Consider the following 15,484-nt stretch of genomic DNA (forward strand, 5'->3'; position numbering starts at 1 on the left):
ATCTTGTTTGTATATGGCAATAAGCTTTGTTCTTATTGGTTCAGGAATGTGACTGACAGTGTTGCTTCACAGAATGGTTATTTTATCTGTTTTGTGAAACAAAACTGTCATTTTGTGGAAAGAATGAATCCTGTACTATAAAATCTTGCTTTCTGTCACAGATATCTATTTTGTCATTCAAATCTAGCTTGACATGCACTAGTTAGTTACACTATTATATATTATGTCCAACTTTGTTTTTACATAATTCATTCCGTAAGTAACTTTGCACATAAGTGTGTCTGTTACATGGAGGTTATACATTTGTGAGACAGATTGCTTGTTAAACTGTACAGAATGGAGTTTGTGATATAATGACATCCTTTTGTGCACTAACCAGATTTTGTTTTCATTCTTTAATAGAAATAAGTCTTTTGTATATTTTTTTATCTGTGTATGGTCACAAATACTTATATAACATGAGAGACATTCATTCTGTGTATTAGGGATAGTTTTGTATACAGAATGTATTTGGGACAAACGGCACCCCATAATAGGGGCTGGGGGGAGGGTATGTCAGGGGACAGCACACTTGGTTTCAGCAGGAGTCAGTGTTTTACCTGGTTTCGATCCCAGTCCAACACTGAATAAACTTTTGGCAGCAAGTTTATAGCAGATTCGATTAGTGTTTTACCAAAATAAATCTACACACTGGAAATATAAAATTTAAACACACATCACATTTAATTTTTTGTTTTTTTCACTGTGACTTTTTCTAAGTGGAAATTTGCAGTGAATACATACCTGGCAAAAAAAAATGAATTGATCAATAGGCATATTGAACAGGCATATTAAACAGGAGACTTGTATACCATTGCTTGAGGTGCAAAGTGTAGGGGTGCTTGCTAGGAGCTTGCCAAATAAATGCCCACATATGGCCCCAGCCTGCCAATCATAAACTCTGGAAACCCCATGCACTGCTGTTTGTACCTTTTAATGTTCCTGATATTTACATGATATGATTGTAAGCGTCTATTACTCTTTCTTTTTTTACATTTCCTTTTTTTTTTGCAATAGATTGATTTGGTGAATATTGGTAGCGCGGACATAGTGGATGGGAACCATAAGCTGACCCTTGGCTTGATCTGGAGTATTATTCTCCACTGGCAGGTAAGGTTTCATCCACTTTATCCTTCCCATTCCCTAAATTAAGAAGTTGCTTTGCATCCTAAGAACATAAGATTAAAAACTTGACAGACCATGCCTTGGGATGTTTCAAAATGCCGTTTTACTAAGATTGCATTTAATTATGAAAAATAAATGTTTCAGTTCTGCAATCAGTCTATATACATAAAAAGAGGTTTGAGCACAGACAAGCAGATTCAAGCTCATTCAAAATATAGACATTTCCTTAACCTATTTACCTTGATGAACAACTGGATATGGATTTAAAGAATAAGATTGTTTTATCACTAAACAAGCCTGAGCTAAAATCAATATATGCCTTACATTAATTTAATTTAATACTAGTTTTGTTGAGGAAATAATTCTTATTAAAGAATAAGCTGCCAGCAATGTCTCCTTGTTGTTGAGGTCATGGTGATCAATTTATTTTACCTAATAGCTGTAGCCAATGATGGTTCTATATCTCATTCAGGTGAAAGATGTATTGAAAGGCATCATGGCCGACTTGCAGCAAACAAATAGTGAAAAGATCTTATTGAGCTGGGTCCGCCAATCAACACGAAATTATCCACAGGTCAACGTTATCAATTTCACCAGCAGTTGGTCTGATGGATTAGCATTTAATGCACTCATCCACAGTCACAGGTAAGGGAAAATTATCTAAAGCCTTATCAAATATACCATTCACCTTCCCTTGATATTGTCTCTATTGATTATTTTTTTAACAGAGATTATTTTGACAATAAACAAGTTCCAAAAACAGCAAGAATTGTAGTGAATATACCAAGGAACTGCTTTAGATATGAACCATATTATCAGCTTTTCTTTGTCTTGAATATCTGAGCAGAATTAGTTTTTACTTTGCCAAACATATTATTTTGTTTTCAATTTTGTGCCATTATTTTAATTTTTGATCCAGACAATCAATGTAGTACAGCATAAGTAGCTCTTTGGACTCAATATACTAAGTCACATCTACTGTCTCTTGTGAGAGACATTTTCATGCACAATTAAGCTGTTAATATAAAGGATTTACTCCTACTAAAGTCATGCCCAGAGCTGAACATTTACACGTCCCTGTAGTCTGTGACTTGTAAACAATATCTTGTTTATATTGTTCTATATGTTAAATTGCTTGTTGGCAGCAACAGAATGAATCTGTTCTGGCATAGATTTATGTCATGTGTCTGCTCAGAATATGAAAGTACTGTATAGTCTATGCCATAGGAAGTTTTATTTAGATCTCTGTTTGGTTGACCTGCACCTTCATAACAATGTGTCATTCCCCCTGAGATTCTAGTACCCTTCTAACTTTTTGTAATGTCATTATAAAACAACAGAAGGGCATTTGGACGGAAGCTTGAGAACAGCAAGATTTAGATACAATAAATGCTTAGGCAAGGTTAAAACAGAACAGGATATACAATTATAGCATAACAAGCAAAACAAAAAAAAATATTTCATCTCTACATATTGCAAATAGACAAAATCCAAATGGAATTTTTTAAATAATGCTGGGCTTTTGAGTCAGGGATTGGCAATAATACTGGTTACAGCATGATATGAATATATTAATTTCCATTAATTTCCATCAATAAAATATTATAATATGAGCATTCTTAAAATTCCAATTTGACATGTACTGTATTTCTGTATAAGTTGTTTTTAATATATTGCAAAGTCATCAAGTGCAGTATACAGCATTTTTATTTTTTGGCCTTTTGAATTCAAAGTGAAGTGAAGACCATATTTAAGTATCAGCAACCCTTCAAAAAAAGAATTGCTTGGATACCAAAAAAAATATGTGGCATCTCACTTCATGGGTGATTGTAACATGTTTCTTTGCAGACAGTAACCTTAATAGTAAATTTCCCAGATCATGTAACCCGAGGACACTTCTAGAAAACCCAGCTAGAAGAGCAGTTCTGATTCACTTACACTTATTAGAAATGTCCCAGATTGATTAGATTTCGTTGTAACCTTATTTGATCGACAACTCAAATTGCAAAAAACTACAGGTTTTTGTTAAAATAAAAAAAAATAAGAATTGAATGTAAAATTCAAAACAGAACTGGGCAATTTACACATTTTTAAAAGCAAATAAAAATTCTGCTTTATGGTACAGGTATGGGACCTGTTATCCAGAATGTAGGGACCTGGGGTTTTCCAGATAATGGATCTTTCTGTAATTTGGGTCTTCGTGCCTTATGTCTACTAGAAATTCATTTAAACATTAAATTAACCCAATAGGCTGGTTTTGCTTCCAATAAGGATTAATTATATCTTGGTTGGGATCAAGTACAAGCTACGGTTCTATTATTACAGAGAAAAAGGAAATAATTTTGAAAAATTTGGATTATTTGGATAAAATGGAGTCTATGGGAGACAGCCTTTTCGTAATTCAGAGCTTTCTGGATATTGGTTTTCTGGATAAGGGATCCTATACCTGTATTTTCAATCTGTCATTCTGAAAAGGCCTCAAGCTAGCCTTGGTCATTCATACTGAACAACTATCAAATTCATTAGAAAGTTTTCATGATGTAACTGTCTAGGCATCTGTAATTTTTTTACATCATTATTCTACTTATTTTACTGTTTTTATTCTACATCCTAATCCCCCCCCCCCATTTTTAACTACCTTTTTTGTTACCAGAGGGAAACCTGCTCACCAAGAAGTACAAAATCAATGATGTAACTGTTTGAAATGCTGGTCAGGCGTGTCTCACTATTACATGTTATTTTTACTGTATTCAATAACATTTGGTGTTTTAAATGACTACAGTATAAGGTATATCACATCTGAATAGCACCATTTGCCACCTGACTGTATACATTCTTCTCAACTTTGAAGGGTTTGAGTTTAAAGGAACTGTTTAGAACTGAACAGTGTAGAAATGAAACTGGGTAAAAAGATAGACTGATCAAAATAAAAAATGTTTTCAAAATAGCTAACTATACACACTAGAGTAAAAGGATGTAAAACATATAGCTAGAACACTACTTTTTGTCCCACGTAGACCCCTTCACATCACTGACTAACTAAGAGTAGGGATGTCGCGGACTGTTCGCCCGCGAACTAATTCGCGCGAACATCGACTATTCGCGTTCGGTGAATGTTCACGAACGTCGCGCGACGTTCGCCAATTTGGGTTCGCCTTAGCTGGCGCTTATTTTTGCCCTCTCACCCCAGACCAGCAGATACATGGCAGCCAATCAGGAAGCTCTCCCTCCTGGACCACCCCCACACCCCCTGGACCACTCCCCTTCCATATATAAACTGAAGCCCTGCAGCGTTTTTTCATTCTGCCTGTGTGTGCTTGGAAGAGCTAGTGTAGGGAGAGAGCTGTTAGTGATTTGAGGGACAGTTGATAGTAACTTTGCTGGCTAGTAATCTACTTGATACTGCTCTGTATTGTAGGGACAGAACTCTGCAGGGATTTGAGGGACATTTTAGGTTAGGTAGCTTTGCTGGCTAGTAATCTACCTTCTACTGCAGTGCTCTGTATGTAGCTGCTGTGGGCAGCTGTCCTGCTGCTGATCTCTCATCTGCATCTGTTCTTCAAACAACTGCCACCTAGCTGTGTGATCTTTTTCACATTCTGTCTAAATATCAATAATAATACCGTCTCCAGAAACACCACCTGAGTGACGTTTTCCAAGCAGCAATAATATATTCCGTATCCACTGCTGTAGTGTATACGTTGCCCTTGCAGGCATTGTTTGCCCAGTCTTTAACCAAGTGCCACCTAGCTGTGTGAGCTTTTTCACATTCCGTGTCCAGAAACATCACCTGAGTGACGTAGTGTGATTTCTGCCCTTTACAGCACAAAACGCAGCGCTGTGTCAACAATGGATTTTTCAGATACATTTTTGCCCTTGATCCCCCTCTGGCATGCCACTGTCCAGGTCGTTGCACCCTTTAAACAACTTTAAAATCATTTTTCTGGCCAGAAATGTCTTTTCTAGCTTTTAAAATTCGCCTTCCCATTGAAGTCTATGGGGTTCGCGACGTTCGCGAACTATTCGCATGTTTTGTCGCAAGTTCGCGAATATGTTCGCGAACATTTTTTCCGCCGTTCGCTACATCCCTAACTAAGAGGTCAGAGAGATAATAAGAGGAATATTAGGTTCTTATGGTTATTATGTTAGATATACTTCGCTCTAGCCTTTATAGATTACAGTTTTGGCTAACTATATTGGAAACATTTTTTATTTTGCACAATCTATCTATTTACCCAGTTTTATTTTTACATAGAACTGTTCCTACAAGCTGCAAATAAGCAAAGTTTGCTTCACTAAATTATATCTAATGAACAATTAAGGGCAGATTTATTAAAGGGCAAATTGTTGCCAGCGTCCACTTCACACACATCGCACCACTTCGCCAGATGCAAATTCGCTATCACTACGCTAATTCACTAATATGCATGTCCATGCATGATTATTCATGTCCAGGGAACCTTAATAAAGAAAAGAGTTAATATAATGCCCTACACATGAGCCCACTGTAAAATGAATGTTCCACATGTTATGAAATGTGTGGAGAAAACCGGTTACCCAAAAAAACTTGTCAGTCAAAAAATGTTTGTCAGGACTTTTGCAGGCAATTCTGCTTCAAAAAAGGAAAAGTCACCAGCGTTTTGTGAACTTTTTGAATGCATATTCGGCTCACAGGATATGATGAAAATTGAGAAAGATCTAGCTTCTTTTAGTGAATTTGTGGAGTAACGTCCATTTGCCAGAGCGAAAAGTCACCCGGCGATAGAGTGCAAATGATTGTTAGCGATGGTCCCCCTCGCTAGCAAATTGGTGCCTGTGCCTGTTAGTAAATTGGCAATGTCCCTGCGGGTGGCATTGCTGACGAAAAGTCGTTACTAAATCTACCCCTAAGACCTTGGGCTGGTCAGGTTCAGAAAAGGCTAGAATAAACTACGACTTTGTTACAACTTTCTAAGTCTAGCAATATTCAAGTGTTTAATTATAAGTGCAAATTATTGTTTTGAGCATAATAAAACTGTTACCTATTTTATTTATTTTAGTTGGCACCCAAGTATTAGTAAGTATTAGTAAGGTAGAGACACCCTTGCCTCCATTCTTAGTGGTTGGTTGTTTTGTCAATATTCTAGATCTAACTGTAACTGGGTCTCACTGCAGGTTATTTAAACCATCATCCTGTGAAAGGAGCATTTGGATAATAGACCAATATGGCCCTGCTGCTCTTATTTCATACTTTGTTAGATGAAGAGTTGGCAGTAAAACAGCATGCATTTCTGCATTGATCGATAACCTTAATACATGCATTCATCTCGTATAGCCCATCAGCTCTGGTGCATTTATAACAGAGATGAATCACTCTAATGAATCTAAATGGTCCATATGCACATAGAAGCACAATGTTCCATAGCCTTGTATTTACACAAAAACTGTGTAAATGATGGACAGCATTATTTGGCAGTTTTTGGCTGGTACAGAATCTAAAAACATAATGTGCAGCATTTCTAGCCTGCTTCTTTGTTAAGATTTTGTTCTCCTTTAAGGCAAGTTGAAGCAAGAACAAGACACTGTCATTCTGGTCAGAAAAACTTTTATGGGTTAAAAATGGCACACTGCCTCATTTTTTTTGTTTTGAATTAATTTCCTACAATCAAAGGAGGTTCTCATTATTTGTGTTCAGAAGCACAACAGTTTTTTTCATTTTTTTTGTGGAATTCAGAGCACTGTAAACCCATGACGGTGCAGTGTCGATTCTGCACCTCTCCCTTTTGCCCCCCGACCACATACCTGCTACCCCAATAACACACATGCACACCACTGGTTTGGAAAGAGATGGCCGCAGTTGTTTATTAAACAGAATAATAATAACATTTTAACATTTTACAAACCGTTTGTATAACAAACTTTTAACATTCTTTATAATATTATTCCCCCACCCGGCGGAAAGAAGAATGGGGGTGGGGTGGCTGTACCCAAACTGCCAAATTAGGTTCCTGTTCCATTTCTCCCAAGCCCTAAACTGGGCTGTCAACCTTCCCATGGGGACCCAGGCCTACCAGGCTACTTCCACTCACTATGAAATACCCCCTTTTAACTTCCACTGGTGGTCCTTGTAAAGTTACCCTCCACCAACTGCGACAAAACCAACCGGTATACAGGGAGGGAGGGTGGGATGCTGCGTCCTGCTGCCTCCACGTCCCGGCACCGAATGGTGAGTACAATAGCTGCATTGACCCTTCCGCAAGCCTGGGAACCCTTCCAGCCAATCAGAGCCCTGCAACAAAAAAGGGGTGGGGCTTGACGCTACTCCTAGGCCCCGTCAAGTCCCTGCTTCCCCTGGCAGTCATTGGGTTCCACTACTGTAATAGGAGGAGTTGGATTGGGTTATGATTATGGGTTAATTATGGGTTATGATGAGCAAACTTGCAGTATTTCGCTTTGCATATAACTTTGCATACCTGCTGAAAATTTTATGAAGCCACAAAGTTTCACAGAAATGCAATGGGAAGGTGAAATTAGATTGTGGTAAAGGCATTTCTAGCTCTGTAATAGCATATACAGTATATTGTCCTACATTGTTAGAGAATCTTGCCCCTATGCCACAAATGTTCTTCATAGAAAAAAAGGCTTCCATGTTGCCAGTATATTCCAAACATGATGCCGAGAAAGTTTCTAAAATAGACAGCGGGAGAGCTTCAATCCCACTGGTGTGTGAAGTCTATATACAGTATTACCTGGCACATTTGATTTCTTGAGTTTGATAAATCAGAGTAACTGTATACATTGAAATATTGTTTGGCTCTATGACATATGGTGTAAAATGTATAAATTAAGCTTATGTAGAAAACAAAAAGGTTGAATCGGTTTATCTGAATAAGCTGTGACATGCAGAATTGTAGGTGCAAAATTAGCATCAAAGTGCTGTTTTTAGATGTATAAACGTCCTCCAGAGAGGTCATATGGACCTTGTTTGTCTTGCCATTGAAGTATCCTCACTAGAATGTTCTAAATATATCTTCATTAGATGAATGCACAAAGGCTGAAAAGTTAGTTGCTAAGGGATAGAGATATCTACCTGCTCATCCATCTACCTGCCTGGCTGTTTGTCTATTGATCCATAGTCATTTTGGACAAATGTAGAATTTGTTACTGGAAACCTTAAGATGTAAACGACATCCAGGTATTCCACTTGCATTTATATTATTACTGAATGTCAGTTTCAATTGATGGAGAGAATGTTTTAGAGTCATGTAAAATTACACCTGCTGGTGGTGAGATTGCTGGTTTTAGATATTCATTGTTACCAGAACTGTTGCTCATTTCAGTCAATTGATTTTGTAATACACTATAATCTGTTGATTCTTTTATTCTTTTTCCCCAGAATATTTTCTGCTGGTTTGACAGACTCTTATTTTTAACTGCTTAGAAAGTGCGGGGGGACTTGTTGTGACTCAGAGTAGATGAAATCTGAAATCTGTTGTCTGCTTTTATTAATAGCTGCCTTATTAACTTCCTTGTTTTTGTGTCTCCTTTGTTCTTTATAGACCATAGCTTGCTCAGATCTTGTATCAAGTAAATGAGTTCCAAAAGCATTCTGTTTGTGTTACTTTTCAATATATGCCATCTTTGGGAAAAAATAATGCATCTACCTATTTACAATCCTTCTTTCTCATGGTAATTATTTAGAGCTTAAGGGTATCAGTCGAGACACTTGCATATGTAACTAGGAGATTCTGTTTCCACAGTGATGCTTGCTTGTTGTTACAGAATTACCTAGATGCCAATCTATTATGACAAAAGAAAGCACCATGCTGGTGAACTTAGTTGTAGACTAAACGTCAAACTAAATGATTAAGTACAAACAAGAAGGTATAAAACATTTAACTATGCATTTAACTATGCATTCAATGTGCACTGTTTGATTCCAGCTATAACATATGTCTAACACCTGATCATCTGGGGGGGTCTGAAGCAGTGTAAAATAACAGCAGCAGTTTGCATGGCGTAAAATAAAACACACCTTTATAGATTCACCTTTTATCTTACACAGTTTTTTCTTGTACCCTATTTCTATTTGTGCATTGTGTTATAGATAGATACATGGGTGGGTTGAAAGCGAACAGCACCCTACATCATCCTACATGAGGTGCAGAGTTTGTTTTCCATTCCAACAATTCTTTTACATCATATACCTGTACTGTAGTTTTATTTCCATCTTTTAAACTTGTTTTCGTGCTTTATGGCTGTAAAACTGAAACCTCCGATATATCTTACTGAATAATCTGCTATTTATACAGAGTACTGTATAAGAGATATAGAAATGTTATTGCCGATTGTTGAAATTATAGCAAGTGTTTTTTAGGACAGATTTTATTTAAGATGCTTTGCTTTTCTAATAGCAACTCTAACTACAAGTCATTATGTGGTATCTAAAATACCCTGGGGAACCTGATCCTGCTCTGCACCACAACCTAGGCTCAGGAGCTGAAAATAATCCATAACATGTTCCTTCAGTTTTTGTCATTTAGGGGTAGCTGCCTAATCAATCCGTACAATATAACTGATATTGAAATGACTTGTAGTTAGAGTTGCTATTTAAAAAGGTTACACACACACACACACATAATCTTAGTATTGATAATTTAAAGGCATAGTGCTGATTGACTTGGATCTTATGAACTAGTAACCTAACTAAAAATCAATGTACTGTTGTTGCTTAACTATTCAGTACTATCCTTCTCTCTTAGCAGTGCTTAGGTTTGCAAACTAATGCTTTTATGAAATTCCCACACTGTTTAACTATTAATTAATCAGCCTAAAAATATACTGCCAGGTGTCAGTTTCTTCCGGTGCACAGAATAAATCTGAGAGCTAATGAGAAGTGGAACATGTGCATGAGCCATAACCTTATTTTTAATTATATATATATATATATATATATATATATATATATCATTATTAATACATGTACTATACTTAATTACATGAAGGAGTGTAATAAATAATGAACACTGTATTTTGTAACATTATTAACATAAGATATCCTCTCAACATCTGAAAAATGTAAATAGGGACAAAACAATTTGCAGCGAGTAATATTTTTTGCCATGCCATTTTGTGGCCACACCCCCTAAATGCCACCCCCATTTTACTAAATGTGGCAACCCATGGAAAGCTTAATGCATTTCTGGGGGTTATATTTTATGCTATTACAGTTTTGCTAATAAATGAAATTACCCCTTAATCTGCTAAAGATTTGCTTATCTCATTAGTTACAATTGTATCTAAATGCAGGTGCTGAGTATTCTGGGCTCTCTGACAAAAAGCCTCTTTAGTTAAGTTTTAGAATCTTTTGCTGCTGTCAGTGCCTAAGATCAAAGAGAAACTCATGACATAAATATTCATTAATACATTAATAAAATTCCGGTACGGCAAGCTCAGTGGTCAAAATCTGGGATGCCCCGCGAAAAATGGGACAGTTGGGAGGTATGTTATAACAATATGGAAGAAATCCAACATTTGAATAATCATCACACAAATTCAGACATGTCAACTTACCTATGTTTTTCAAGAATGACCCTAAATGAATCCCTTCTCACCTGGTCACCCACAGTAACAGGCCCTTCACATGCTGTCAGTAATTTATGCCTGAAAACCCAGTTACCCACTCCATCTAAAATACATAGAATTGTAAAGTAAAGCATGGTTGATTAAATCTGTTAAATATGCAGTCTTGATTCATAATTCTCTATCCTTTGAAAGGTCTGATCCTTGTGCAATAATAACACACTCCTCCATGTAGTGGCTAAATGGAAATAAATTGTTGTTAATTAGCAAATGACTTGATTAGGTGAGACCTACACATCAGAAGTACCTGAGCAACCTGAGTGATCTTTGCTAAACAGATTTGTTTGACCATGTGATTACTCTAAATGTTGTTAATAAAAAGTATTTAATGTACAGTAAATTAATTTCCACTGTTTTTCTCTGTTACATTGAGAGGCAACTGCCTTTTCAATTACTTTCACATGAAATTGAACAAGTTAACACCGATATTGTAATGGCTGATTCTGTTAATTAGCAGGGGCATCGATGATTTCTTTGACACTCATAATATCCAAGGCTATTGTGATACTAAAATGTACAATTAGTATAGATATGGGTATGTGCAGTTTACTGTATGTGAGTGTACAGAGGGGTCAGTGGGAGTGTGTGTATATAGGGATGCTGGGTTTCATTTAGAGGGGTTGAACTTGATAGACTTTGGATTTTTTTCAACTCAATCTAACTATCTAATGAATGTTAGACCTGTTAGTTTAGCTGCTTAATAATTAGTCTGTTAAATGAAATGTAGGCTTATATGAATTGCACCAGCATGCAAGAAAAAATATCATTGAGGTAAGATGGTGCCTTCTACTAAATTTCAACTATTTGGTGGTTTTATTTGAGCAGTTAGTTTTACATACATTCTTCCCTTAAACTGGTCTAGCAAGAGTGTAGTTCTGATAACGACCCAGCTATCTCTCTTCCAATTACAGTATAATCAGGGCTCTCATTATTAATGATGGGGCCGTGGACAAATAAGCATTTGCAGGATTTCATTATTTGTATAAAGAAGGATTAATATTTGTCCCTTCCACTGTTTTTGAACTACTATCACCCTACCAACAGCCTTTAGTGAATGCTTGCAGTTCTGGGATTGCAGATTGCTTGACAAGTGTTTTTGTTATCCTTTTCCCTTACTACACTTGCCCTCCCCTGTAAGTCTATTTCCAGTGGCTACTCTGTGAGGGACATACTAAGAAAAAACCCAGTTGCTAGCTCCCACTGGTCACCCATTTTAACCTTGTTAAACATACTAAAAATATAAATGTTAACAGTATACTTTATACACTGTATACATTAATAAATAAATGAAATTAAAACTTGGTTCTTTATGCCATAATAAATGTAATTTTGCATTTGTCAATTTAGTTATAAATTACTACAAATGCGTAATATTGTCTATTATGCCTTCAGAATATGGTTGAGTCCTAATCCATCTGCATGCTCTAAAGCAGTGCTTTTATCCTTGCATTTTCCATAATACACGAGTTATTGTTATTCTGAAAGAAGGACTATTTGATTTTCAAAGGGGTTTTGCCTTTTGAAAAGGAAGAATATTTCTTTAGGAAGCTATAACACTTTCCTATTTGTAAAAATGTTTTTTATACTGTGACAGACTCGCATGCAAATTATGCTTTTAGGCAAATTACAGTGCAATGCGATCATACACTGTCCACTTTACAGTTTCTGCATATGACGTTTTATTCTAATGCTTTAAAAAAAAAAGGAAATTCAAAGAGAAAGTTTTTTATGGTACAGGGTGAAGAGAGAAATATGAAGGGTAAAAGAGCCATCTGTTCATTCAATTTTTGTGACACTAAATAAAGAGGAATATTGGTGTGATTGTAAACCCCTACATAGAAAAGATTTGCATATAATGTTAGTTATGCATACTGTTATTATCATCCTTTATTTGTCCATTGTAGTGATGGGTACATTTATAAAACTTTATAGAACTTACAGTATATATATATATATATATATATATAAAAGGTGCTCTTGCTGATATTGGTTTCATGACCTAAGAGCAGTAACGCAACATGGCAGGCCTCTTAGCAGGCCCTAATTCTGTGCCATTGACTTCTATATGCTTCTATAACCACTGGGTGCATTTATGAAATATCAGAACATAACTAATAAACATATATTTATACGTTTATTTAAGAACATATTGATCCAAATAACCCCTGAATAAAACCAACATCACATTGTGCCCAATGATGATGCCTATCTATAAATCAGATAACTTTAAATACATACAGTAATGTTCTAAATTAATGTTTCTAAATAAAGTGCCTGAAATCAATTTTGAAAACTGACGCACCATTTAAAGACCACCCTTAGAATTATCTGCATTCAGGGATGCACCAAATTAAGAATTACTTTTGCAGCCCTCAGATTTTGTTGATTCCTAAAAGGCATGTGGGTGGGGGTTTTTTTGAGACTGTAAAAATGCAATTGTTTTCAAATATTGTTTAAACGTTGCAAAACGTCCTATGATTTACTCCTAAAATAGTGAGAAATATTCGGATTTTAGTAAATAACCCCCTAAAGCTCTGGACTAGTTATATGCAAATCTGTCCTGTTTCGATTCCCTGAAAAATTTGCTTAATTGAGAAAAAATTTGTGAAATGGCACGCAACAATTTTTCTTCCTCAAAATGCATTTAAGTCAATGGGTGTTTTTTTTTATGGCAAAGTTTTTTTACCTAATACATTAAAGTCAATAAGCGTTTTTTCTTATGAAGACTTTTTTGTCCTAATGCATTAAAGTCAATGGGCGTTTTTTCTCTGCAAATTTTGGCAAAATTCTTAATTTTGTCACGAATTCATGGCTGGCGAATAAATTTCTCTTATCACTACTCTGGACAACAAAAATGCTGTGCATAGAATTTAGGCTATACTTTATCTACATTTTTGTCTATTGTGGAAGATTCAGCCACATTGTACAAATTTTATGGATTGAGTGCATCCCCAGAATTTAGGAGGCCTTTTACTGAGGGGCTCCTTGGATTTATGCTGGGTTTATATGTTATATACACACAAAATGTCTATACATTGTATGTGTATTCTGAAGGTTGGCATGTGTGTGGCAGGAAGCCAATTAATAGCTTAAGGCAAATGCAACATCCAGTCTCAATAATGTAAGCAATCTAAAACTTCAGCCAAACTTTATTTTACAGTATGTCTGTCTGTATATGTATCTGCTTGCCTGTCTGTCTGTCTTGGTTTATTATTTTGAACAAAAAAGGGGGAAAAAACGCAGCGTATGATTATAGATTATTTAGCTTGCTAAAAAAATTACCTACTTCTATATTTAAGCCCTTTGGGGCAGGGAACTCTTTCACACAAAGTTATGAATTTTTAACACTATCATTTTTACTGAAAAATTAGTGCTTTTATTACATTCTATGTCTGCTGTGTCAAAATACTCTGGGATCTCATGTATACATCTACATTTTAAGAGAAAGAAAGAGACTCAGCCACCCAAAATAAAGAAACAGACACTCCTCTATTTAAGCATAAAAGTAACAATAGTTCTTCAGATTACAGTAATCACTTTTGTCCAAAGGTTCTTTATTAAATATATATTTTTAATTTGATAACAGTGTCCCTTTAGAGTTAATGAAAATGATATTTATTTTATTTTGTATATAACACTGTCAAGAACAACACTTGTTGATTCATTGCTGATTCAAGGTTCAAGTACAGTTCAAGTTATAATCACATTTTAATTTCATAAGGTCAAGCACTCGTATGCCTCGCCTGTCAATTTTCCTCTACTCGTCTCTTCTAAAATAAAAGCCCTTGATGTGAAATGTAACTGTAGGTTAATAAGCATGACCAGTAAGGATGATAGTTCGAATTTAAGACGTACAGTATTGCCATGAGTATTCCCTTTAGAGATAATCCATTTCTTGGTCACCGCTATTAACTGATTTCTTTAATGCAGTTTGTAAGGCCCTTCTTGTCACTGATGTTTGCTAAAGGACTGTTAAAGAGTCTAAGAGAGGTTATTTCAAGTAAAGTAATTGCTTCGTCTTTCACTCTTAAACAATGAGTGCAGTGGTTAAAAGCGACTATCAATGCCGCATTGCTGCAGCTACCACAGGGAGGTAATTAAATCCCATTAGCGGACATTTTAGGAACAATGGCATAGGACAAGACAGAACAGCATGGCTTTGTATCATGTAATTGCCCATTTAGAATCTGTAATTTCACAGTGTAAATAGATTTTTTAGCTTAAAGGTTTCATAGAAAAGAATAGAAAGCAGAAATGTTTTGGTTTTATTTGAGTCAAAACGAATTGTATAGGAATGGGATCCAGCAACCCATTATTCAGAAAGCTCTGAATTACGGGAAGTCCTTCTTCCATAGACTCAATTTTTATAAAATGATAATGAAATTTCTGTAATAGTAAATCAGTACCTTATACATGATCCCAACTAAGATAGAATTAATCTTTATTGGCAGCAAAACAATTCAATTGGGTTTTATAAATGTTTGCATGATTTTTTAGTAGACTTGAAGGAAAAAGAAAGCCTAAAAACATTATTTTGTGCAGGATAAGATTAATACAGGCTTATAGTTCACACATGTAGCTAAAGTGTGAAGCTGTGATGCTACTGAAAGGAAAACTACAAAAAAACTATAGGGTTTAAAAACGGGGTTGTTAACCTTTTAGATAACTTTTTGTATGATGCAGAAGGTGATATTCTGAG

At 35.7% G+C, this 15,484-nt stretch overlaps 1 protein-coding gene across 1 annotated transcript in view; it reads left to right on the forward strand.

Annotated features, from left to right (window-relative positions):
* dmd.1.S (dystrophin, gene 1 S homeolog) overlaps nucleotides 1-15,484 on the forward strand; it is a 935,293-nt gene that overhangs the window by 68,754 nt on the left and 851,055 nt on the right. The window contains exons 4-5 of the mRNA XM_041584187.1: nucleotides 1,057-1,149; nucleotides 1,637-1,809. Of these exons, the coding sequence (XP_041440121.1) occupies nucleotides 1,057-1,149; nucleotides 1,637-1,809 (266 nt within the window). The remainder of the gene's footprint in view (nucleotides 1-1,056; nucleotides 1,150-1,636; nucleotides 1,810-15,484) is intronic.

Source organism: Xenopus laevis, chromosome 2S, assembly GCF_017654675.1.
Source record: "Xenopus laevis strain J_2021 chromosome 2S, Xenopus_laevis_v10.1, whole genome shotgun sequence".
Classification (NCBI taxonomy): domain Eukaryota; kingdom Metazoa; phylum Chordata; class Amphibia; order Anura; family Pipidae; genus Xenopus; species Xenopus laevis.